This window comes from Felis catus, chromosome A1 (assembly GCF_018350175.1).
Source record: "Felis catus isolate Fca126 chromosome A1, F.catus_Fca126_mat1.0, whole genome shotgun sequence".
Lineage (NCBI taxonomy): Eukaryota > Metazoa > Chordata > Mammalia > Carnivora > Felidae > Felis > Felis catus.
In genome coordinates, this window is record NC_058368.1 from 110,303,093 (window position 1) to 110,329,830 (window position 26,738).

A 26,738-nucleotide genomic window follows, 5' to 3' on the forward strand; every position below is an offset into this window, starting at 1 on the left:
GACAGCCAGGGCCAGGCAGGCCCCAGAAAACGTTGCAGGAAGGGGACAGCAAGTGAGTCGGGGGGGTTCACCCCCTCCCACACTCACAGCCCACAGGACTCTAAGGATGTTGGAAATTGTGACAGGATTCTACGCTAAAACAAAACCAAACAGAGTCCAGTCTCTCCTGGGGCTTCTTCTGTAAGGAGTCCTAGAAACTCGAGTCACCTTGTCCAAATTCCGACATGCCGCCAGAATGAGTAAGAGATCACAGACTCACTCACTCCCTTAAAAATGTCTGAATATGCCGGGTGCCTGGGTGGCTCAGTCAGTTGAGCATCCAATTCTTGATCTCTGTTGAGGTCATGACCCCAGGGTCATGGGATCAAGCCCCATGTCAGGCTCTGTGCGGAGCATGGAGCCTGCTGAAGATTCTCAATCAATCTCTCTCTCTCTCTCTCTCTCTCTCTCTCTCTCTCTCTCTCTCTCTCTCTCTCCACCACCTCCCTCCCTCTGCCCCACCCCGTTTGTGCACACTCTCTAAATTAAAAAGAAAAAGAAAATCTGAACATGTTACTGTGTACCAGGCTGTGCTGGCCGCTGACGCCTCTGGGGCTCCAGACCCAAGGGTACTTACCTTCCACCAGAAAGAGGACCCCCGGGGGTCTCAACACTGAGCAGCAAGCACTACAGCTGAGACAGTCATGCCAGACCGTGGTGAGGAAGAGGTGCACAGTCCTCCTGATGGACTTAGTGGGACACAAAACCGCAGCTCTGACTGCCGCGTTCTGCACCAGGTATTACACGCACCGTCCTACCACACAACTCCCACATCAGCCCTGTTATCATGTCCATTTTACTCACTGCTAACCTCGAGGTCAGAAAGACTAAGTGACTTTCTTAACTATATTTGAGCCACTGAGCCCTCTGACTTGAGGAGCCCCGGAGGCAAAATTAGCACTGGAGACACTAGAGGTACACATCACGCAAGTGATCCAGCCTCAGCAGGAAAAACCAACTGTGGGGTTTTAAAATAACCATCCTGGAGGAGAAAGGGGGAAAGGAAAACATACAGAGTTGGGTCAGCAAAGTAGGGCAGTTGGGGTTTGGGAAGGGGTGGGGGGCAACAGCTGTTTCTCTCCAGGGCCCAGGGAGCTGCCCGCAGCAGGAGCCGGCCCCACTGCCAGCCAAGCTACCAAGAGCACAGAGAAGGACTCAACCTGAGCAGGAAGACATGTGTTGTCAGAAAAGGAGGCCATGCTTCAGAAGCCCAGGCCGCTGGCCGAGGCGGAAATAGGGGTTGTCAGGTTGGCACCTCTCACCTCTGTTGCTGGGCCAGGCTGCCAATACCCTCGCGGATGAGTAGGTGGCCAGCAGAAGTGGTTTCTTAAGCCACTGAGTAGTCCACGAGAGGCTCACTGGTGATCAGGGGTGTTCTCTGGCCAGGATTTCTGTGAGAAATAGGGGGATCACTTCCTTTCTCAACACTTGTTATTATTATTATTATTTTATTTTTTATATATTTAAAAAATTTTTTAATGTTTATTTATTTTTGAGAGAAAGAGAGACAGAGCATGAGCAGGGGAGGGAGAGAGGGAGACACAGAATCCAAAGCAGGTTGCAGGCTCTGAGCTGTCAGCACAGAGCCCAAACTCATGAACCACAAGATCATGACCTGGGCCGAAATGGGACACCTAACCGACTGAGCCACCCAGGTGCCTCTCCTTCACAACTCTTAAAAATACACACACACACACACACACACACACACACACACACACACACACTTTCTGAGTATAACTGAAAACTCAAACTTTATAGTATTTTAACACTGGCAGCTTTTCTTTCCAGCTAAGACATCCAGAGAGATTTCAACTTGGACTCAATGCTATGTTGGAACATTGAGGAGAGGGGAAAACAAAGGACTTGGTTTCCAGATGAACCAGCAAGCACTTGCACAAATACCTTCTTGGCATTTCTTACAGATGGGGGAAGCCAGTGATCTCTAAGGTGATTCCCTGTTGGTCAACACCAGTCCCCCACCAGCACCAGCTTCTCCTCATCCTTGCCCCAGGCACAGTTGAGCTCAGAGGCTCCCTTTGATTGAGGGAATATCTGAACCCCACAGGCCACATATCTTCCATTCTCCATTTCATCTCTGGTAGGAAAAAAAAATAAAACTGCCTTTTACCAGAAGAGATCATCAACCAACTAGCAGTGTTGTGCCATTTTTCACGAGCTGATTAAAGAGATAGTGAAGAAACTTTAAAGACCATGATCAAGAAACCCTGCACCCCACTCTTCCTTTAATTTTTTTTATTTTTTTTTAACGTTTATTTTATTTTTGAGACAGGGAGAGACAGCATGAATGGGGGAGGACCAGAGAGAGAGGGAGACACAGAATCTGAAACAGGCTCCAGGCTCTGAGCTGTCAGCACAGAGCCCGACGCGGGGCTCGAACTCACGGACCATGAGATCATGACCTGAGCCGAAGTCGGAGGCTCAACCGACTGAGCCACCCAGGCGCCCCCCCCACTGTTCCTTTAAAATCCAGCCGCACCTGTCACTCCAACATAGAGGAGTGCTTGTGTGTGACACATACACCTGCAAGTTGACTCCCCCCCCCATGCATGGGCACAAGGACCTCTTTCTGGGATAAGCACCCATCTTCCCTATCTTGGAGCTACATCTTTCTAGCCATGAAATTCAGACAGATACCGCAGAGAACAACACTGGATCTACATCTGGAGACCTAGTACCTCCATGCGGCAGGAGAAGGCTACTGTGGGGCACACCCCCCTTTGTGTGTAAGTCTGGCCTTTTACTTCCTTTATAGATAAAAAAGTATAAATAGAAGTATAAATGAGGAGATGATAGGAATTGTACATAGTAGCTTCATCTTTAAAAATAAGGTTTTCATTTTTCTGCTCTGCAAAATCACCAAGTCTAGGACCACTTCTGTAGGGCACAGTCCCCAGCTCACGGCCAATATTTAGCCCTGTTACACAAGGAATGAGAGAGGCCATTCAAGTTCCTCTCTCCAGATCAGTATTCTGAGAACTTCCTCCTTCTCTCAGGGACACCCACAGGGCGCTGCTACCATCCACGCACACTGCAGTCAAGACTCAGGTCTGTGTGCAGCGACAGGAAAGCAATACTGGTCAGAGAGACCCCAAATGGTCACCATGCCCCTCCCCCCATCACGTGACAGGGAACTCCTCACTGCTATACCCTTCCCAAAGGGGGACACACAACAGGACTTGAGACAAACAAGGATGGGCCACACCTTTACATTTTCCGGGTGTTGTACGGCCATACAAGAATACAAGAGGTAGAATTGCATCTGACAGGACACTTAAAACATTCATCACACAGTTTAAAGGGGCCCAGTCAGCAGCCATAGAATTAAGACTTATAGACAAACCAAAAGGGATCTGAGTTGGCATCCTGGCCACCCTCTCACTTTCCACATGAAGAAACTGAGGGTGGAGAAGAGAAGGGAGTGACTCAAGTCCATGGACCTAGTTTGTGCCAGGCTAGACCTGGAATAAATGAGATCCTGTGTTCTTACCCAGACATCAGCAGCCTTAGGCAGACTGCACTTCTGAGTTAGAAGATTTCTACTGTGTTTAAGGGGCTCTGCTTGGTTCTCCCCAGTGGGTCATCTTTCAAGTTTTGGAAGTGAGTGAAAGGGCTAATCGGCTTTACTCTGGACTGCAGAGAGAAGTCCAGCCCAGATAACACAGGTGGATCACTAGCATTTGGGACGTGCCTGATGTTGTCCTCAGCTCCAGTGCCAAAGCTGGGAACTTCTACTCACTTACTGACCCAAAAAACATACTTCAGAGCTCTCTGCCTCCACCTCCCCTCCCATCCCCACCACCCCCCTCCATATCTGTCAGATCTCACTACAACACAGATACTTACCCTGGGGACTGCTTCCTCCAAAGCATGAGAGTATGACACCATCCCCTGGAGAAGAGGAGGAAACCCCAGGTAAACCACTAGCTGCCCCTCCCCCCACACCCCCACCAGAATTCTGTTCCCCTCTCTACCCTGCAGGGGTCTATTCACAGCTGGAGTCTGTGATACCACTCTGTACTAAGCCCAGAAGTGCTGTCAGACAAACAGACTAAAATTAAACTAAAGCAAAGTTAATTTTATTTTCTGAATTTCATGACACTCCTTGAAACATCCAAGCACAGCACGGGGCTAGGATCTACTCGTCTCCAGGGTCAGCTAGTGGCTCCTTCAAGACCAAGTATTAAATGAGAATATCCAGGTTTTACTTTTTAAAATACCTCTTAGTACTAGGATGAAGATCCCAGTAAGAAGGAGACTGGGTTTCTCTTGGTCCATGCCTTCCCAACTCAAGGGAAAGCCTAAGGCCAAAAAGCAAATACGTGTGGCCACCCATTAGGAGAGAGGCAAAGCTGAATGGACGAATGGCTTCTTGGCCACAGGGGCATGCCTCCTCCTCCAAACACCAGTGTATCTGGGTCTCACTGCAGTTTGCTCAGGTGTCACTTGCTCAGAGTATAGGGCCTATCTCATCCGATCCTCTTCATCTCTGGGACCAGTGACCTCCACCTACCCGGTGGCTGCAGACAAGACAAGGCCCAGAAGACTCGTAGCAGAAACCACAGTGGTCAAAGCAGAAGGACAATGACCCTGGTTTGGCAGGAGAGAAGAGTAGAGCCCACTCACAGGGTGCCTGTTAGAGCCTGTCTGACACCATCATGGCATTTACTTCGGTCTAAATGGTAAACAAGAGAGATAACCCGCAAGTCATAGAGAATAAATCACGCAGATGATTGGGGCCTGGCGGATTTGATGCTGCCAACTCCCCGAAAAATGGAAATCAGAACCCCATTTATAACGCATGGCCTGATGTCCTGATTACAAGGGTGGAAAGTTTCCTAGAGAAGCATAGATTATTTAGCAGCAGAGGCATAAAAAGAAGTAGATGAGTAAATGCTAAATTAAGAGGAAGAAGAATAATGGTTTTCTGTGAACTCATAAATGTTCATTTTCCTGGGTCACAGAACTTTTCAGAGCCAATTAAAACTCTATTAACTACGATCTCAAAATACACAAGGGGCACACAGCACACTGACTGGTACAGGCTAGGAGGCTTGCCGGGAGCAGTCAGAGAGGAGGAATATGCAACACAAAGACAAACACAGTGACTTTCCCTGTCCAAGGGTAAAAATAAAAACAAGACCCTCAAACACAGCACCAACCTGGTGAGTGCGTCCCCAAACCAGAGGCCCTGGGGACAGGTACCCAGCAGGACACCAGCATGAGTGACATGGAGACAGTGACAGGTGGGATTACGGGAGCGTGGGCTGACCCTCGGGATTTAAGTCACCTGCACACAAGCCAGTGAGGAACCTTGGGTGCAGAGATCCAAGTTTACCTGTCCACCTGATCATTTCTAAATAGGTGAAAAAGACTCTCAAACCCAGGCTATTTCAATTCACTGTTCCACTCACCTCCCTACCCCCAGGCCCATCTAGTGTCAAGCTATTTCCCAGCATGACTGCAACTTGTAAGTTTCTCTCCTTTTGCTGACTACAGTCAGCTTCATCATAGTGACAAATGCTAAGGAAAAAAAAAAAAAAAGCTAGTGTTAATCACTAAATAGAATCTCTTTCTTGGATGTGTACAGAGTGGATAGGGGGACTCCTCTAGAGCTTTTCCACCCAGCGACCCCTGGGAGCAGAAGTATCAGCATGACCTGGAGCTGATGATGAATACAGACTCTGGGGCCCTATCCTAGATGTACTACATCAGCATTTGATCAGGACCCCCTGGCCCTTTGCAAGCACACTCAAGTTCGAGAGATGCTGCTGTAGGCCATAGCCCACACCAACTCCGGAGGTGGCAACTGGCTCATCCATCTTCCGTGGGAACTTGAGGTACTTGCCACCCTTCTTCACCTAGAATGGGTTTACTCACACGTCTGCAGATGGGAGGCTGTGCTCTCTCCCCAGTGTGACCTGAGAAACTAAAATCCACACCTGCTGACAGAGAATAATCATAAGACAGCCATGGCAGGAGTTCCGAGGTTGCTCAGATGGTTAAGCACCCAACTTCGGCTCAGGTCATGATCTCATGGTTCATGAGTTCGAACCCTGTGTTGGGCTCTGTGCTGTCAGCTCAGAGCCTGGAGCCTGCTTTGGATTCTGTGTTCCCTCCCTCTCTGCCCCTCCCCATTTGCACTCGGTGTGTGTGTGTGTGTGTGTGTCTCTCTCTCTCTCGAAAATAAACACTAAAAAATTAAAAAAAGAAGACAGTCATGGCTGAATATTCAAGAACCAGAGAAGAGACTGCCCCTGAACCCCCATGCCCACTCCACAGCTGCAACAGAGGTTTTGGATCCTCTAAGAGGATGCATAGTCCCAATGCTCCACACCCTGAGGAAAAGCCCACTTGGGCCTCTTTCTGAGACAGTTGACCAAGAATCTCATCTTAGCAAGCCAGTTAAATGCTGGAACTAGCACCATGAGTGTTTGGGAATAGGGACTCCATAGAAAGCATCCATAAGAGATGCGTGCAGGCCAGCAGATGAGGTTCAGAAAATGCCAGCTGGACTTGGATGTTCAAAGGGAAGAGAGAGGTGGTTTCCCCACACCCACAGTCTGAGGGCTAAGAGTAAGGAGAGGTGACTAACAGACACCTCGCAGCCCGCAGAACATCAGCTACTCTTCCCCAGTCACTAGTTAGAAGAGTGGAGCATGGTTTGTGGATGGGGAGGAGAACATGACTAGAAGGGCCAGGGAGCGTTGTCTTAAATTCAATCAACTGTGTAAGAACAAGGACAAGGATTAGAGAAAAGAAGTATTTTTTAAAACTTATTGCCCAGTCTCACAGCCCACATCTTCTTGAATGTCCGGCCAATGCAAAAGGGAGTCAGGGCACTCCAGGTGTCTGTGTTAGAAGCCACATCTACCCAGGGACAGGAGCGCCCCTGAGAGCAGTTGGCAACACCGAGGACCAATACTTGCAAGAAGGGCAAAGAGCCATTCTGTGCTTTCTTAGGCTGACCCCTGGGGTTAGGAAGGTGGGTGAGCACTCTGATTACTGATACCACCGACATATTTATTCCTCGAAGACTTCCCTGTGAGATCTTCTATACATTGAGAACACCTGGTGTTTGACTTCAAAGCATTTCTCTACTCTGTAAGCACAGGGGCATATGAAGCTGCCCATTTTAAAAGGAACCCATGTTTATAGTTATTTAGGGCAGGACTAGAAACTGCAGGTCAGAGCAATTTAGAGAAAGGACAGTAGGACACAAGAAGGATTTTAAGAGCTATGTGATGGCCACCAGCCAATCCCAGAGCCCAGCCAATGGTGGGAACACAACATCCAGGGCCCAAAGAGTTAAGGGGGGATGCTCCCACAAATGACTGCCCCTCGGGAGGGGGCACATCCCTGGGGCTGCCACTTCTCAATTTCCTGGTCTCCCCAGATACAAAATTCTACCAATACTGATTTTAGTACTGTATTTATCTCAGCCAGAGTGTAGGGAAAGGGGGGAAGTTTTAATTCTTTTAGAATTTCACAAAGTTCTATCTCTCAGAATTGTTTCCCTTGAATTCAGAATTCCATTAGTATTCTAGGCCACATTCTGCCACTCAGCTCTTATTAAAGAGGCACTCCACCCAGCTACATTTCTTTTCATCTACATTTGTAAAATGATAAACTCCTTGAAGCTATTTCAACTGCACCTCTGTACATAAGACAATAATTTAACAAAATTTACATTTGCTATCATTGCTTTAAAAATGTGCGAACACACATACACACTGGTCATTTAATCCTTATTTACCCTTAGGACACTCCAGTAATTGTTGAAATACCTTTAAAGGCAAGTCAAATCTTATTAATTCTTTCCCAGTACTTAAAACTCTGAAGTCAATGAATGTTTTGTTAAGTACTAATATCAGAAAGGAAACATACACAGAAACATTTTACCATTTAGCTCCTGAAAAGGTTTTCTCATTTATTTACTGAGTCCCAAAAAAGTCTACTGGTTAGGATTCTTCCACAAAGTAAGACTCCAAAGAACCTGCCAGAGGAGTTAGGTATCGTTTGGTCAGTTATGGATATATTAATAGCTCTAACTCCAAAAAGAAACTGCCCAGAATCTCCAACACAAAAAGAAAACCCTGGATGTTGATGAGATCCCAGCCTGGCCTGGCCTGCAAGCTGCTTACAGGTTTGTTGGGGAGACCACTCAGCTCCCCACTGGCACACACTTCAATGACTGGGTGTCCCATCTGGACTTTAAAACCACGAGGGTGACCTCATGACTAGTAACAAACGTTGAATACCAATTGGCTCAAAAACACAATGAGTCTCTACTTGGATCTGAAAACTATTAGACGTTGTAAGGAAGAGAAACATAAGTAAGTTAGGCTTCATTTGCATGCTAAAAATAAAGAGTTAAAAAAAAAAAACCAAACCAAGAGGAACAAAGACTAGTTCAGAATGAGACATCAAATGACCAAGAGTGCCCAAAGAAGGATCTAGAGAAAGGCAAGAACCAGAGCAGGGTCTCGCAGGAGGAGGAAGATTTCAGATATGTGTAAAGAAGGGACGGCATCCCAGACATGAGGACCCTAATGAGTTAACGGCATGAAGAGGCTATGCATAAAGCATGCTAGAGATCAGCAAACAAAAGAGTTCCATATAAATGTTCTGCTCTATCTGAACATTTACTGTCCTGGATCCTAGGCCCATGCGCACTGTCATCATCTCATTTAATCATTGATGAAAGCAGACTCAGTGAGTAGAAGTTATTATAGTTTGCGAAAATTCCATCTATAGCCACAAGAACTGGATCGATAAAACAGCTGTTCCTGCATTTGGGAGTCTGCTGAGGCATCGCTTCCTGTTTCAGAAGCAACCACATGCCTGGACCCAGGAGACAAGTGCATCCCCTGGCCTCTGTCCCGACGGGAGGAGAAAATCAACACCCCGATCTAACCAACAAAAAGCCTTACTTCCTCAGCCTGAGCAGTATCTATGCTTTCTTGATGGTGCACAAAGTATTACAGTGTTAAGAGCAGAGATAAAGATGTCCTAGGCTGATATTAACTTACCTTCACTTTGCCTCGAGCTAAATCCCACCTTAATTGGCTTGACTTGTTTAATTGAAATAAGTGATTTACAACAGTGGGCCACGGAGCCCCAATAGTAAGGAGACTAAATAAGCTTATCTGTGTGTTTGCCTGTTTGCTTTGTTATTAAATATTCAACAATGTGTTTGTAGGGCTGAAGTGATCATTTTCCTTTGGTGTAGATAGGAGTCCAATGACTAAGCCACTCCCATATAAGAAATGCCGCCCTAGCCAGCTAGTCAGCCTCCAGGCTCTTTCCGAAGAGCATTAAGTCAAGTCCTTCGTAGACTGTGACAAGAGAGATACTGCTGCTCTTCAAATCATCTGTGCACCACAGAAGGAAGCCACACAAACTTCAACAGCAAAGATGAGCATTCAGCTACTTCCAAAGCTCCCCTAAAACTAAGGTTTGTAGGCTTGGGATTGCATTACAATTAAGTGATAATGAGAAAGAAATCGTATCTCTTGATCAAATAATGCATTAATCCTACTGTCCATATACCGTGTGTCGTTATGCACTCTCTGGTAATATTGACTTTTGGAGGTAATATTCTTCTTGCTCCTTCCATAAGATAGGAAATAAGCACAGAGAAAAGAGAAAGGGCGTGCGTCAAAGAGGACAATGGAAGCTGAAATGCCCTGAGAAGCTCAAGTTAGAATTTCATATTTACCACATCATCAAAGAAATCCCAGGTGCTATTTTTTAACTTTCTTTTTTAATGTTTATTTATTTTTGAGAGAGCGCGAGAGACAGCACAAGCACAGGTACACGAGCAAGCAGGGGAGGGGCAGAGAGCGAGGGAGACATAGAATGTGAAGCAGGTTCCAGGCTCTGAGCTGTCAGCACAGAGCCCAATGGGGGGCTCAAACTCATGAACCGTGAGATCATGATCCAAGCTGAAGTTGGACGCTTAACCAACTGAGCCAGCCAGGCGCCCCCCAAAAAATCCCAGGTAGTTTTAATGAAAGGCTGTGGTTCTTTCTTACAGTTAGTCACACAAAGCATTTTCTGCAGAAAAACTCCCCCCCGCCCAGAGCCCCAAATTCATCAGGCCTACTACCTGAGCAGGGCTAGGTTGCAATTGATGATGAATCCTCTTCAGTACTTAAGACCAAGTTCACTAAGCAATTAGCAGTGTATGGAGACTCTCCAGGGAAGCATTGGAGAATAAGTTTTTCAAGCACTTTAGAAGCATTTATATATACCTAACATGCCATTAATCATTCTTATCTGTTCATTAAGACAGTCTCCCTTAGGACCCCTACTTGCCAGTTCTTTCTCAGCCTGGTTCTTTTTATCTGTATACGTGAAAAGGAGTCTCTCTCTTTTAAAACACATTTTATAATTAAAAGACTTCATTAATTCACATGGGTGTGCTCCACCACTGAGTCTGCATTTTCAGAGTTTTATTAAATATACAAAAAGGCCCTTCTCTTGAGGGTCTTTGTGGAAGACAAGCCATACAACAGAAGCTTGGTTGCGGAGCGCAGTCTTAGCATTGGAGAGATTTTAGACTATTACAGTGTGATATAAACCTCCTGTCTATATCAACACATGTTGTTTCCTTCTGTCCCCTACCAAAAACGGGGAACAATTTTAATTCACACTGCAATTTAACTGGTATAAACTCAAGGTAGGGAAGAAATCAGATATGGTAACACTGAAAAGCAGCCAGTTTTGAATGTCATATCATCTGTTACGTAACTATACCTCTGCCTGTGAGTCACCCACACCCATGTTCAGGCCTTTGCTGGTTCCTGGGTCCATCCACCCCAGTGCAGCTGGCAAGGAAACCCCAAGCAGCATGAGATGCAGCCATAAGTGTCCTGGTTTCATTTCGTTCAGTCTGTTGAGAAAATGACAAATGATCAGAATTAAGTATTGCAAAATATAATCATATTGACCTAAGTTTAAACCCTACCACCAACCCTTCTGTTCTACTGTAAGAGAAGTTCTAATACTTGTGAGGCTTAGTTTATTCACTTCCAAAATGGGCTCAGTGAGATGTGTACTTTATAGGGTTGCTATGAGGGTCAAAGAGGTCAGCGTTGACACACAGTGGTGACACTATAAATGCTAGTTGTTACTTGCAAACCCATCCAACATGCCAGCTACCACTCCATCTCCAAGAACGAACTAGAGTGAAGAAGATGTGTCACCTCTGTTCAGTTACCACATATCCAGGCTTCAGTCTTTTCAGGAAGCCTTTGGGACTAGGCATACAATTAGTGCTTAGTAAATGCTGAGGATGAATGATATTAAGTGTACTGCACCCTGTTTGTAGCTGCTATCTCAGTTTACAAGATAGTGAGTTTCAAAATGGCACTGTAAGGCTCAGTATTTTCATTTCAAGACTGTTCCTTCTTGGAGAGGAGTCCAAGCACCCAATGGATAATGGAATTTCAGTAACCTTTAAGTTTCCTGAGGCCCATGGCCTAAGGATCAGCTACAACAGATACTCAACTCCCACCATGTGCCAGCTATGGTGCAAATGGGACAAGGACACAGGCTAGTAGACTTGTCCAATTAGCTATACTCCTTTCTTTCTTTCTTTCTTTCTTTCTTTCTTTCTTTCTTTCTTTCTTTCTTTCTGTCTTTCTTTCTGTCTTTCTTTCTGTCTTTCTTTCTGTCTTTCTTTCTGTCTTTCTTTCTGTCTTTCTTTCTGTCTTTGTCTTTCTGTCTTTAAGGTTTCCACCGTAACCATTCCAACCTTAATTTCGGTATCTCTAAGAAACATAGCCAGGTAGATAGAACTCATCACAGACTATTTACAACTCGTACTCAAGAAAACTGGAGGGGTTATTGATTTCTGTGAGCGCTACACAATTTAGTGCTTAATTGCATGTGGTGCAGCCGGCATCCTGATTATGGCTGGGAGATGAAGACACAGAGCTCTGTGGAAGCCAATTCCCCATGTGATCTGGCTTCAAGCTGGTCCAGAGCAGGTACCCAGTCGGAAAGGAGGAGCGGCTTGAGGGAAATTAGAGGCTGATGGAGGAGTCCACCCCTGTTCGCCCCCACAGCAACAGCTTTGAAGGATGCCTACTTCAAAGAGGAAGGGTCAGAGGTATCCCACAAATCACTAGCGCTGATGCCAGGGTCACCCAACAAAGTGACTCCCAAGTTTCTTCTGGCTGCCTGTGCAGATATGCTTTATGTCCCTCGCTAGAGACAGAAATGCCCACAGGGAGGAGAAATCAGACTAAAACTTATGGCATAACGGTGGCCTGTGAAAAGCAAGTTTCTACATTAGGACTGTCTTCGAAGAGAATGCGTCTCTTGTCTTACAAACAGTCCATGGGCTCCCACTCCTGTATCTGTTTCTTCTTCCTTGACATCTGTTGGCAAAGCTGGAACTACTGGGCAAAGAGTCTGCGTGGCCAGAAAATACAGTGTGAAGGTCACGGTCTCATCACCATCAGCATCTGCTCCTCTGAAGAAGGCACAGCTGTGTGGAAGGGTGCCACTTCCTCTACTACTGGAGAGGGGAGGGGAGCACTCCTAGCAGCCCCGCAACCCCACACGCCCGACCTGGGGCTCTGGCTCCAGTGTGTGAGTTCTTTATAGTGACTGGGGAGCGGGTAGAAAATCACATTCAGGACTAAAAGAAAATAAAAAAGGTCTTTCCCTACATGCAACCGGTTTTTCTGAAAATAAATGGGCTAACTCCCTACTCTCCATAAATTATTCTCTTCTGAACACAGAACCACATCCCAAGAACTGCAGAAAGCAGTTAGCAGGCTTTTTGGAATTAAAGAAAAAAGTACCAATAGTCACTCAGGCTAGAACTAGAAAGACATTACTTTCTGCTTTGTTTTTGGTAATTCTTCCCTACTTCTCCACTTTCAAACAGTGCTCGTGAGGTAAGCACACACACAAAAGGTCTTCTTTTCTCCCTGTTCATGCTTTTCAGCCCAAATAAACTAAAAACAGCAAAATAATCAAAACTTACTCTACTTAACATATAAATGTCAACATCCGGAATTATGAAATATTCAAGCCACGCAATCTAGTACTTAGTTTTCAATTTGCCTAGTAATCCAAGACCAATTATATTTGGTGTTCTATTATTAATGCAACAGCATAAAAATAAAATCCACTCATTTCAGTTGTTATTTTGGCAAGTTCCAAAACTATTCTAGAGGGTGCACCCAGACTTCTGGCATTAAACCAGCTGTTTGAATTGTGTTTTAGGAAGTGTGGGCTCCAGCCACGCAGCACGTGGGTGGCCTCTGGTCTTTTCGGGTTTGTGTTGAGGTTCCCCTAAGATTTTGTTTAAAGACCAGCAAACCCAAGAGTCAGACCAACTACTCAAATATTCCTAGGCAGCTTCTTTGTAACATTTTGCTCAGCTCGGCCGCCACCAGATTGGACTTCATTTGCACGTGGATGCATGTTCACTGTCATTTTATACCCACCATGATTGACAACTTATTTTATCTATAGCAGAGACAGCCTAAAAATTTACAACTCAAGTTTTATGATGGTTTTTGGTTCATTAAAAAAAAAAGAATATTGGGTCTCAATCAATTTTGATGATCTGTCTAATAACCAGCTAGAGGCTAGCACTTAACAGCCATTATTACGTGACAGGCACTGTCCTAAATGCTTTACAGGTATTAACCCATAATCCTCACTTCTACTTCATGCGGAGGGCAGTAATTACCCCCCCCCACCCCGCCCCGCCCCGGTCAGATGACACAGCAGACAGGCCGCAGAGAGGCTAAGTACCCTGCCAGAGCCGCGTGGCAAATAAATGGCAGAGCTGAGACTCCAAGCTGGGCAGGTGAACTCTGGGTGTGTGCTCTTAACATCCACCCTCTGCTGCCTCTCCATACTTGGCAATACTTTCTTTCAATAAACAGCTGCTTTACTAAGACAGGGAAAGCCTAGAAAGAGCAAGACAGGAAACCCCGAGTGTCTCCTTTGCTCTGACAGCTGCCAAGAGCTGCACCCTTCTGGAGGAGAACGTGAAGAAAGAACCGAGCTGCTCCTCTCTGCACCCCTCCGCAGAATGGGGCCACTTGGCACACTGTCCTCAGTGCTCATAGTTGCTGTCTTTATTGGCCAAGAAGAAATACAGTTGCGAAAAGGAACGATGAGGAGATGTACAGAATGCCAGGCAGCAAGGAAGCCTCTCAACTGACGGGCAATGCCAGCATGGTGAAGACAGGCACTTGGAGGGAAGTAGAGCCGTTGACTCATTACTCCTCACCTTCAAATAGCCCTGTTGGCCTTCAGACAGAAGAAAATAGAAGAATCTCCTCATTACAGGAATAAGAAGCTACCATCTATAAGATCACAAACCCTCTTTTTCAACCTACAGTTCCTTTTGAGATCAATTTAGGTTTATAAGCTTCATTCAATCCATGTTAGAGTCCAAAGACTGGCTATAAATCTATCGGAGATCGTTCTCATAAAAGAGCTGGGACTGCCTTTTCTTTCAAACAACTCATAAAGCACAATCACTTGATATTTAAGACCCGCTTCCTCTGAGGTTTTCCACTCAGGCCTCACTTTCCCCAAGCTCAAGACAAATGAGTTGCTAACTTGGCTGCTGCTTCACAGACAGGACACCACAGGCCTGGAAGGTCAAAGAAGTGATGCACTGTGTCAGCCAGGTCAGTGGCCAAACGTAGACTGAAATCCAGGCATCCTGAGACCTAGACAACAGCTTTGTTCCCCATATGATCACAGACACTTATGGAATACATGTGCATTCTGCTTAGAGAAGACAAACTGGGCTTTTCTTGGTGCTGGATGGGGCCTACCAGGTCATCTGCCTGCTGCTCTGGTGTAAAGCACAGGATTTTCTGGTTTCATAATAGAAGCCAATACCTGTGCCATTACTTGTATTTAAAACTATAGAGGTGCTACAGATTTTGTATGATGTGATATGCTGAAAACTGACTTGCTTTTTCAAGAAAGTTGAAAAAATGTGACCTGAGAATATAAATGGTTAGGGGGAAACAGGTAGGAATATGGTGATTGCAAATCTGCCCCACCAGAGAAGACACACCAGCATGCAAGCCGTCAGGGTCAGAGGCCAGGGTCAGAGGCCAGAGAGAAGCATGGACACTAACCTGGCAGTGGTTCTAATACAAACTTCCCTTCTCCTCTGGGAACCTGCCTTGTTGGGGAAAAGCAGGGAGTCAGACCCCCAGAGCTTTTGCAGAGATAATTCTTGAATACTCTCTTCCAGCAACTCTCCCAGAACATGGCAACATTACCCAACTAGACATTATGGATTAGCCACATGGAAATGGCTTCTCTTTGTAACCAAGAAGACCACAAATTACAAACGTGGCTTGGCAGAACTAACCAATACCACCCTAGCCTTGAAGACAACAGTAAGGTTTGTGGCCCTGAGGCACCTGAATTTCCAAAGCTTCCAACTCACCAAGTGTATGCCCTAGCCAATTACCTTAGGTTCACTGCACTTTCCACGTGGGGTATTGGCTATCAACAGATGGAAACCACCTGGAGAGCACCAAAATCCTGCAGCCCCCTGTAGGTCTGTCCAAAGTTAAAAAGGAAAAAAAAAAAAAAAAAAAAAAGCCACGCCGACTCTAACCTAAAAACCCCAAACCTACATATTCCTTTCTTCTCAAAGGCTTAGAACCCTAGTTTTGATATGCGAGTATTTTAAGAAAAAAACAAGGGGTTCAAACTTCCAAAGATAGTTCCTCAAACAGCAACCCAAAGGAAATTAGGCACAGAAATAGACCAGGCTAACCCTGCAGCAAGCCATAATGAAGTTACACTGCATTTCCCATTAATTATCTGCTCTTATCTTTCATAAATTGTTCCAACATTCGATAAATTGAATGTCTAAGTTAGTCTGTGTGCAGTGTATAAATCTTTGACACCCCTATTTACCATGAAGTTTAACCCACGCACCTATGAACTCCAGGAACCCTCACAGTCTCAACATTTAAATTATACCATGTTTGTGCAACTGTAGTTCTATTTCACTTGAAGTCCCAGGCCTTGTGTTACACATTAAGAGAAAGAAAACGTAAGAAAAGATGTGCTCTTGAAAGAACTTTCAAATTTCGCGAAGTTAGTAAGCACAGAATTGACCACACATAAGCAACACAAGCAAGTTGAACGGGCTGGGAAATACCAAGACAGGTAAAGTAGGAATTCAAGTAGATTTTATGAAATCCTGACTCTTCAATGCCAGTTTCTGGAATATGGTATTGTCAAACAAAAGATCACAACATGAAGATGACTTAAAAAAAAAAAAATCCTGCAGCTCTGAGAAAGACAAGAGAAGAATCCTGAGCAACTAATGGGTCAAGGTTACAAAATCCTACCTACCCCTCCCTCACCTACCTCCAGGACACAGCTGAAGGGAAAAAAAAGTTCTCCAAAGGCCCAGGAGAATAGGCTGGAATAAAAATAGCTTTCCTGAAACTAACAAAAAATTGAAAATGATCAAAGATTTCTACGACACAAAAAACCACTGGAACAATACATTATAGTACACATAAAGTAGGCTATCATCCCGAACAACCTTTGGCCCAGCCTAAAGTCTGGGGAGAGGGGGTGTCTGTTTTCCTAGGATGGGAAGAAAGCTAACATTCAGCTTAAGTGTCTAAACAGAAATGGTGTAGTAATGCTGCAGTACCTTCCCACAAAACCAGGAAGGAAATCAGAGATGAGCCCTGTGGGGCATCGGCTCACGGCTTCCCTTTGAGCTACTGCCTTAGGGTTACTAGGGCTCTGGTGTCCTAGAAGCACCATCATTCACCACCACCACCACCCACCCCCGACCATTTACTCGCCAGTTGAGACCTTTACCTGACCACTACCCAGTCCTGAGCCTGTCCTGAGAGCCAGAAGGGGCAAGCACAGAAACCCACCCACTCCAAGATTGACAGGACACTGTTAAAAGTCATGTCTGACTTTCCTCTCAGCCTGGTGGTGGGAAAATAACTTGGGACTTGAGTTTCGAGAAACATCTGAATTTCTTCCCGATGCCTCAGAGACTGCGATATAGGCCCATTCCCGGTGCACGTTTGGTTAAGAGTTACCGTGCCACCTCCGAATGAAATTCTGTTTATGTTTGGCCGAGAGAACGTCGACGAATGTTTGTATCTCGGGGACCCATCGAGTACAATTCCCGGTGCACAGGCTTGCAACAAATTTAGGAAGGGAACCGACCAAAGCTACTGGCGCTGTTTTTCACTCGCGGGAAACCTCGGAGGAAGCGACACCTAGAGGAGAGCGGAGGAGAGCCGCGGGAGCGCGATTCATCATCGTCGGCGACAGTTATGTGGAGCGGGGTCGTCCGGACCGCGCAGGGGGACCGACTAGCCGGGCGAGATACAGACCTAGCAGGGTCCGACTCCGCGGGGCCCCGGGAACTTCAGCACACGGGCGCGCTGCACGGGCTGCTCGCTACGTCCCGGGCGCTGTGAGAAATCCTGCTGCTTCCAGCGGGGTTCTGCCCTTGCCGGAGTGGCGGGCGCCGAAGTCCTCAGGTGGCAGGCCGCGGGCGAGTGAGCCGGCGAAGCCGGTTGGTCAGCTCAGGGGGCCCGGAAGGCTCGCGCTGCGCTCGGCCGCCAACTCAGGGCGACAGGCGCCCAAAGCGCAGCGCTCTGTCTGCGTCGCCTAGGTGCCCCCCAAACTTGAAATGGGTCTCCTTTGCTGGCGCATAGAGGGGCGGAGATCATCCACCGCACAAGCTCTCTCAGAATCAAGCTCTCTGCCCGAATGTCCCCCCAAACAAACTGCTCCCTAGTGACTCCCCAGAAGGGAACGGCAGCCGCTCTCTCTAAACAGAGACCAGCCGGGCAAATCCCGGGCAGCGGGCTTCGCGGAAGGGGCTGTGCCCGGGTCCCTGCTCCTCAGCCTCCGCGGAGCCCCAACGTGCAGACGCGGCGGACCTCGGGGGAGCGACCGCCAGGCGGGGCGTAGCGGGCTCTCCGGGCTGCAGCGCGGACGCGCAAGTTTCCCCGCAAAGCTGGAGGGAGGAGGCAGCGAGGACGCCCGCTCCGCACCCCAGCCCGGGCCAAGGGCACAGAGCCGAGCGGAGGGGCTGCGTTCGCCTCGCTCGCCGAGGCGGCTCGGGGGCCGAAGCCCGAGAGCGGCGCCTGCGGGGTCTCGGAGCCCGCGCGGGCTGCGGGCTCGGCGCGAGCTATTCTGCTCCGCGCGCCGGCCGGGTCACTCCGGTGCCTACTGCAGACCCGGGCCAGCAGCCTCGGCGCTCGAGCCTTTCTTTCCCCCCGAGTCCTGGCCGGGGCCGGGTAGCCCTACCGAGCCAGAGTCCCGTGGTCCCGTGCCCGCCGCCCGCCGGCCGGGCAAACTTGGCTCTCTCGGCGCGGATGGTGAGGACAAGCAAGCGCCCGCGCCGGGCCCTGCAGGGAGACGCGGAGCCGCGGGCGCCGGGACCCCAGAGGGGCGCAGCGGGACCGGATGGTGGCGGCGGCGGCTTGGCACCCTCCCCGCGCCCGCGTACCTGAGGTGGCCGGGGCCGAAGGAAGACCAGGTGTCCGAAGGCGGACGGGCGCGATCCGCGGCGGCGGTGGCGGCGACCGGGCCCCGCGTCCTTCGGTCGGTGTCTCCGGCTGTCGGCGGGTCCCGGGCGCGCTGGAGGCTGTCTCGGCTCCAGCTCTGTGAGCCGCCGCTGTCGTACCACCGCCGCCGCGGCTGCCCTATTTCTGCCGCCGGGACCGGAGCCCGTGACGTCACCCTCCGGGCCCCGCCTGCCCAATCGCCGCCACCTGTGCGCGCGACTCGCCCGCCCGCTGCTCAGACCCGAGCGGGGCCAGCGGCAGGTGCGCGGAGCAGCCGGGCGCGCACGCGGGGCGCGAGGACTCCCAGCGCTCCAGGGCGATCTCTGCACCCGCGGGGGGAGGGGGTGCGCTTCCGCCCCAGGCTCAAGCGCACCAGGCTCTCGTAAAGCCTGCAGGCTACAACCCCCTCCCACTCCCTAACACACCCCCTTCTTCCTCTCCTCCGGCTCCTTCCCGGGCCGAGTTCCCCAGCCTGTGCTCTCAAGATGCACAACTGGTCTTAATCAGCCGCCATAGCTGTGGAGCCCAGGAGGGCCAGTACACCTTACCTGTTTACGTGTCCCTAGAAGCAAAGTCAAGTGACACTACCCTCCCCTCCCTCATCCCCCAGCCAACAACCTGAGAAACAGCAAAGTTTTTATTTCTCTCTTCTGTATCTGCTCTCTCCCAGCAGGATCATCTTAGAAAATCCTGGGCATACAAGGGCAGTCCCAGGTGATGTTGACTTAGCCCGTCCAAGCTGCCATGAGAGGGTCCCCTATTCTCCCTTAGAAGGAGACGTTTTTGCTGCCCTGACCTCATCCCCACGCCTAAACCTTTCTGAATCCCTATTCAACTTCCAGAGCTTTTGGAGACCCCAACCCAGCTGTCATGTGCTTTCATTAATTGACCTAGAGATCAGTCTTGGTGCCCAAATAAACTATAAACGTCTTTGTAGCAACTAGCACCCCTCTCCCCCACCAATGGTCTGTCTGTAGCCCAAGTCTGGCATCGATTTGTGAGTGAGACCCTAGCCAGGCCAGACTGGTGATGAGCAGGAGTCTTTCAGAGGGACTGCCTCCTGCTCAGGCTGGGTGGGCACCAGATAACTTGGTGGTATAGTGGAACAGTGCCTTGTCTGTGCCCCTGTGACCTCTTCTGGCCTGGAGGAGGGGACAGAGGAGATTTTCTTAAGTTTAGTTAAACGTCAAGAGAAGAAGAAAAAGAAAACACTGACAGGGAGGAAAAGGTATTACATTTGCTCTTTCCTTCAACACATATTTACTGGGCCCCTGCTATGTGCCAGGCCCCGTGCTATGTTCTGGGGAGACATCAGTGAATGAGCCAGCCTGGTCCCTGCCCTCACACACGCGTTGGTCTGAGATCCGGCTCTCCCTCCTACACGGCCAGGCTGTAACCCAGGCCAGTCATATCTCTGCCATAGGTGTCAGTTTCCCCATTTGCAAAATGAGGAGTGCTTGAGACCTGGGTGACTTCCAGGTCTCAGTTGCTGTGACTTCCCACGTGGAAACTGTGATTCGGGCTCAAAAGGACAAAAGCCATTCCATCCTCAGTGCCCCAGGGCCTTGGCAGGAATGATGCTCTCTCAGATTTGACCATGAGTCTTTGCCAAGGCCACCATGACTGAACCCCCAAAGCTGGCTTGAGGCCAGATTCTCTGCAGCTGGACTGGGGAAGGGATGGCACTTTCCATCCTGGGAGAAAGAGAAGAAGGACTGGACATGAAAGGAAGCAAGGAAATTTGGAAACGTGCTATGCCTCCCTCTGAAATTTAATTCTAAGTCCGGGGACAAGATGGAGCCCCACAGCTCAGAGACTGGGTTTAGCTCCCCTCCCACACTTTGAGGTGTTTGAAAAAGCAGATTTCTGTTCTCAGCTCTCAGCACAAAGTCCCTGAGTCAGCCTAGTGGCCCTATTACATAACCAAGGCAGGCCTTGGGGTGTGTCTTTTTAATAACTCTGGGTCATATGTAAGACAAGGTCTGTAGATTGACCAAGATCCAAAATAGCTCTGTTTAGTGCAGTGAACATGGACTGGACTTCCAACAGACTTCCTTTGCTTCCCGAGTAAGGGGGGAATGTAGCCGCTACAAACCAGATGAACAGAATGCCCCTTGGAGATAATGCTAACATCTGAAGTGAGCTGTTGTGGCTACTGTGCATAAAATAAGCGTGGAATTAAAGTCACCTTGGAATAAAAAAGGTGAAGTGTGAATGACGAAATAAAACAAGCCTTCAGGGAAGCGGCATCAGATGCCAGTAGACCTTGACACCTCTCTGCATTGCTCTATGCTTTGACCTCTCAGGGAAATTCTCGCTTTAAAAATACTCCCCGGACATGCAAGGGAGGCTAACTCCCACACAAAGCATTTGGAATTGGCCTGAAACCCTGTTTCAGAACTTGCAAGCATAGTGATGATTCTCAGTAGCCAACAGGGATGGTTGGCCAAAAAAAAAAAAAAAAAAACCAAAAACCAAAAACCAAAAACAAAGTAACAACAACAACAAAAGGTTACATTTTGAATTCATACAATTCAGTAAGTTTGGAAAAGAGAAGTTAAAAGGAAACATGAGTCTAGATTACTGCCCCAGCCCCTAGTCTGGGTGATTGGTGACTGATGTCGCAAGGCAGACTCACACACACGCAACAGAAAGTTACCGATGTATTTTTGCAAGACCAAGAAGTTTAACAATCTGCTATAGATATTTACTTTACCAGTTTTAAAACATTTTCTCTAGCTCTACTCTTACCAAAAACGCAACAAACAATGGGCCTCCTGGAGGTCATTTTGGCTTGCAGCTGCACATCAGACTACCCAGAGGTGACACAGAAGCATGGGATCAGGAAGAAGCAGAGGACCTCCTCCAGACTGTACCACAGACCGTACCACAGTGTTTCCCTGTCACTAGCTATGGGTCAGGTCCCCCTGGGCTGGTCAGACAGTGCCCAGAAACACTGTGGGAAGGGAGGTCATGTGAGAAGGTGGGGAGAGGCAGGGGAAATGGTCTTCCTGCTCTTTCCGTGATTTAACACTTGCTGCCTGTCCAAAAACTGCCTCTCACTGGGTGAGCCTTTCCAGCCCTCATTTCTTCATGTCTCAAGTGGGAGCTGGAGGTGGACGGGGTGGGAGGCGGTCATACTCTGAGGCCGTTTCCAACTCTGCAAGTCTATGCCTTATTTCGCTAGGATGTATGGAAGTTAGGGCCACTCTGATCTAAAAAGAGCTGTGATGTTAAGGATTTCTTAAACATTTCTTAAATGATGGTCCTTTTAGTCATCTAGAAATAAAGGGAATGGAGGCAATAAATTAAAAATTCTAGACCTAAAATCACACTCAGAAATAATTGTTAACTTTAGGGGTGCCTGGGTGGCTGAATCAGTTAAGTGTCTGACTTCGGCTCAGGTCACGATCTTGCGTTGGGCTCTGTGCGGACAGCTCAGAGCTTGGAGCCTGCTTTCATATTCTGTATCTCCCTCTCTCTCTCTGCCCCTCCCCTGCTCATGCTTTGTCTCTCTCTGTCTCTTAAAAATGAATAAACCTTAAAAATAAAAGGTAAAGAAATAATTGTTAACTTTGGTTTAGGGAGAAGAGTAGACTGCGTGGAAATAAGTAAGGTGTTCCTTCAAGAGGTTAAGTGTGATTTGGGAAATTTCTCAAGGCAATGAAGAAGGAGGGATGAGTGGAAATTTTAATTAAGAAGCTGGGATGAATGAAAAGCTACAGTGAGGGGAAGGCAACTATGAATGGTAAAAGTGGAGGGGTTGGAAAATAAGCCCCTTCACGGTGGTGTTAGTCCCAAGACAAACACCGCATCCCCACTCCCAGGACCCAGGCTGATGGTCACAGGGCCTGAGAAAGATCCCAAAATAGGAGGAAATGAAACTCAGCCCCTCATGGAACTCCATGTGCACAGGGAGAATTTGGGTTGAGGAGGCCAGGCCTCCAAGCCACTAAGTACCACATCCTACTGGTGACAGGGGAGAGAGGTGAAGCGGGAAGGAAGATAGGAGGAGAGCAAAGAGAGGGGCCAACCTCCTTTACTCAACCTTACTTATTCAGACTCACAAATATTTGCCATGACCCTGTTTTCCAACTCATCAAAGAATGGTAGATAACATGCCAATCTACAAAAAAAAAAAGATCATTCAGGAAGATGAATGCCTACCTTATGGACACTCCATTCCTGTGATTATATGCTCCATTCAAACACGTATGCAGTATTGTGGTGGGTCACCATAATTTTTGTGAAGAGCACTAAGCCAGACAAGGATCTGTAAGATGGTGCTGGACTTAGCTTACATACCACCCCAAATCTGAGTAGCCACACTGACCTCTCTGCCCCCACCCCCACACCTTCTCTCCGCCCCTACCCCCACCCCCACTTGCCCTGCTTCCTGGTCACAGGGGCCCTATTAACTGGTCTGAGGTGTTCCCACAGCCACAGAGATAGATTCCTCTGCTGTTACTGCCACTACCTCAAACCAAATAGCCCCCCTGCACAGGGCACCAACTGACAAGGAGACATTGGCCTGTGCACTGGTCAGGCTGGACCCCTGGGGGTTCTGGCTTCCCCAGAGGCTGCTGTGGGGGTGGGAGCTGCTCCACACAAGCCAAAGGGGTGGGGGAGCTCATGACAGAGGGGAGGACTCGACCAGTGGGAGACAGGGTACAGGAGGAAGCCAGCAGGTACATTCTCCCTTCCTTCCCTGGGTGGTCTGTACTGACATGCACTGTGCCCTGGGTCCTGTCTGAGGACCAAGAGACCAAGTACTGAGTACTGCCGACAGAGCTGGACCTTCCATATCTGCTCTCTCTTCTTCATTGTTCCTGCTTCCTGAGATTGGACTTCTAAGGTGTAACGCTTTTGCCTCGTGCTCTGTTTTCCAGAGAATGCAGACTAAGAAAGTTGACTGTCTTAGCGGTGTCTGGGTGGCTCAGTCCATTAAGTACGTGACTCTTAGTTTCAACTCAGGTCATGATCGCATGGTTTCATGAGTTTGAGCCCTGCTTCGGATTCTGCACTGACAGTATGTAGCCTGCTTGGGATTCTCTCTCTCTCTGTTCCTTCCCCATTCATGCTGTCTCTGTCTCTCTCAAAATAAATAAATAAAAACTTTTTAAAAAATGAGTGGTGACTGTTTTAAAGACAGCAGATGAAGAAATTCTGAGGATGAGGAGGCACTTAGAGCAGAGACGTGAAGAAATGAGGGGACAAGATATGACAAGATCTGGTGGGCAGAATATGCAGGCAGACGGCTCAACAGGCATGAAGATCTGGCTGGATGTGACCCAGGCTGACGTTGCTAAACACAGGGACCAGGTGGACAGTTGTGGAAGAAGACGGCACGGACAAGGGCCAGATCACAAAGGTCCTGCAGGCTCTGATAAACAAGGACTTCACATCTGATTTGACGTGTGATGGGAGTCATTGGGGGAGTTTAGGGCAGGAGACAGTCGTAATCTACTGTATGTCGTGAACATCCCTCTAGCTGCTGTATGGAGAATTGACTGGGTGGAGGGCAGAGAGACTGGGGGAGTGAAAGCAGCTGTTCAGCTGTTGAGAGGTAAAGCTGTGTTTAGCTCATTATCATCGCTGGCACCACACCAGCACCTTACGTTTATTGATTGCTAACTATGAATTGGGCACTGGGCCTAACCCTTTGTATGTGTTGTATCACCTAATTCTCACAGCTCCATAAGGTCCCCATTTGATAAGTTAAGCTCAGAGAAGTTACACAATTTATCTAAGGCAATTTGTCTGGCAAACGGCAGAGCCAGGATTTGACTCAGAGCCTGCCCTCATAATCGTACGCCATTCGGCATCAGTTACACAGAGTGTATACATATGTGGCACCCAACACATATCTCAAAATACATGTCCTATGACTAGGTGCCTAGAGAAGCTTCTTTTCTGAACCTGTTGGCATATTTACTTAATAGTCCTCACCTGATCCCTTGTCATATCAAAACCCAACATGTGGTCTTTCTCTCTTCCCTTCCTACAGGATGTCCATTCTGTCCAGCATGGTCTAAGCCAATAATGGGGCTCCCATTCTCTTTGCTGGGAACTGGCTAAGGCGAGACCAGGGGACCTAGTTCTGGCCAGGGACGGGCGACAGAAAGCGTAAAGAGAGGCACGGGGAAGAGATGGTGCCTCTTTTCCCTCTTGATACTATCATTAACTACAAGGAACCCCTACACCCATGGTCACCATCTTCCCGAAGAGCAGCCAAGGTGACCCATGAAAGATGGCAGAATAGGGAAAGAGCCAAAGACCTTAATGATGTCACTGAGCCTCTAAAATAACCAATTCTGAAGCTGCCTTAGCTCGGGTTTCTATTTTCCTCATGACTTAAATCAGTTGAGTTTGGAGTTTTTGTTACTTGAAGCAGAAAACATAGCAAATGAGAAAGAAGCCAAAATGTAAACAAAAACCTGATCCGTTATTTGACTGCCTTTACACACACAACATGAAAGATTAACATTGTCATCATCCCACTTTATTTATCTAAGAAGCCCAGGCTAGTCAAAGACTAAAGACTCTGGATTCCAATCCAGTGCTCATATTTAGAGAGTAATTTTCAGTTGTGGAGAACATTTAATTAAGCAGGAACCTCCATTTCCTAATTGCCCTAGATGAAAGGCAGTGGACACATAACAAGTGACATGTGTACAGGATGCTTTAAAGTTGACAAATGCATGCACACATGTCAGTTATCACTGCATAGCCATATGTGACTTGCAAACACTTTTCACTACAACCATCCTTGAAAAAACTTAAACTGGCTTTGCCATTTTTGTGTGATATGTGACAAATGAGTGATTTGAAATCTTAAACAAATTAAGAGTATTGTATTAAATACTGTATTCAAGTTTGTTTTAATGCAATCATTAATATTCATAATACACAATCATTACAAAAAAACCCTTCATTTTATATCATTTAATGACGAATGGACAATGTTTAATTTTTATTAAATCATAAAAGAAAACATAATTTTCTGATAAATATGCTAAAAAATGATATGTCATATCTGGTTTGGGGACTGAATGTATACTAAAAAGTACTTTGGGGTTTTACTCCATAATACAGCATCAAGTATAGGCAGAAACTGGTTTCCAAGAATTGGATGTATGAAATTCTGGAATTTCATGCTTAAAAAAACTATGGTTTTATTTTTACAATTTCCATGTTTTGTTTATAAATGACAGGAGGGGAAAGATTTCAGGCCGCTATTTGCAACCACTCTGCAAATAGCACATTGTGGGTGTGGATAGAGCCTTTGTTCTCAATAAATGAAAAGCTAAATTGGACATAATTGTCACTCTATTTTCTCTCCTTAACACTGTTTTTGAAGTACCAAAGACATCTTGATGTTCCATAGAAGAGTTTTTATCAGATGAATGTGATTTACAGATTGGCAAAGGTGATTCTGAAGTAAGATTGTAGTCTTCCCATTTTTTGCTCTTAATTATCTTGTATTTCATCATCAGGTTCCTTATGTTTCTAGTCTTTAAACACAATCTATTATGAGCATAAATCAAACATATGTCTAAGAAGAAAAACAATTTGAAATATAACAGTCTCAACCATTCTTGCAGTCAGTGCTGTTCAGCCAAGAAATAGACCGAGTGATGGAGCCATGACTGTCCTCATTTAAACTCTACCTAACCACTGTGTGTACTCACTTGTTATACACTGACAAGCTCCCTGTCTTTTCTTACAAATGTAAAAGAAAATTAAATAATGTATCACTTACTGATTTTTAATTAAATCTTTCATTTTGAAATAATTACAGATTCCCATACAGTTGTAAGAAAGAGCAGTCATCAAAAACAGAGTAAATACTGTTTACCCAGTGTCCTCCTATTCTTTTGTTTTTTACATCTTGTAAAACTACAGTGTAAGCACAACCAGAATATTGACATTGATATAGTCCAAGTACAGAATCTTTCATTCACCACAAGGATCCCTCCTATGGCCCTTTTACAGCCACCATGTGTCTTCCTTCCCTCTGCCCCTCCCTCCTCATCCCGAACCCCTGGTGATCGCGAAACTGTCCTCATTTCTATAATGTTGTCGTCTCAAGAATACTATATT

General features: G+C 47.2%; 1 protein-coding gene across 4 annotated transcripts in view; it reads right to left on the reverse strand.

Annotated features, from left to right (window-relative positions):
* Window positions 1–26,738, reverse strand: part of FSTL4 (follistatin like 4) — a 725,054-nt gene that overhangs the window by 396,268 nt on the left and 302,048 nt on the right. For 2 of the 4 annotated variants that reach the window (XM_019831942.3, XM_045058882.1), the window contains one exon: window positions 10,822–10,957. In XM_019831942.3, coding sequence (XP_019687501.2) covers window positions 10,822–10,947 — 126 coding nt within the window. In that variant the 5' untranslated portion in view covers window positions 10,948–10,957. Of the gene's footprint in view, window positions 1–10,821; window positions 10,958–17,450; window positions 17,546–18,577; window positions 18,814–26,738 lie in introns of those variants that run through there. The other 2 variants (XM_023255130.2, XM_019831947.3) reach the window with 2 other exon arrangements.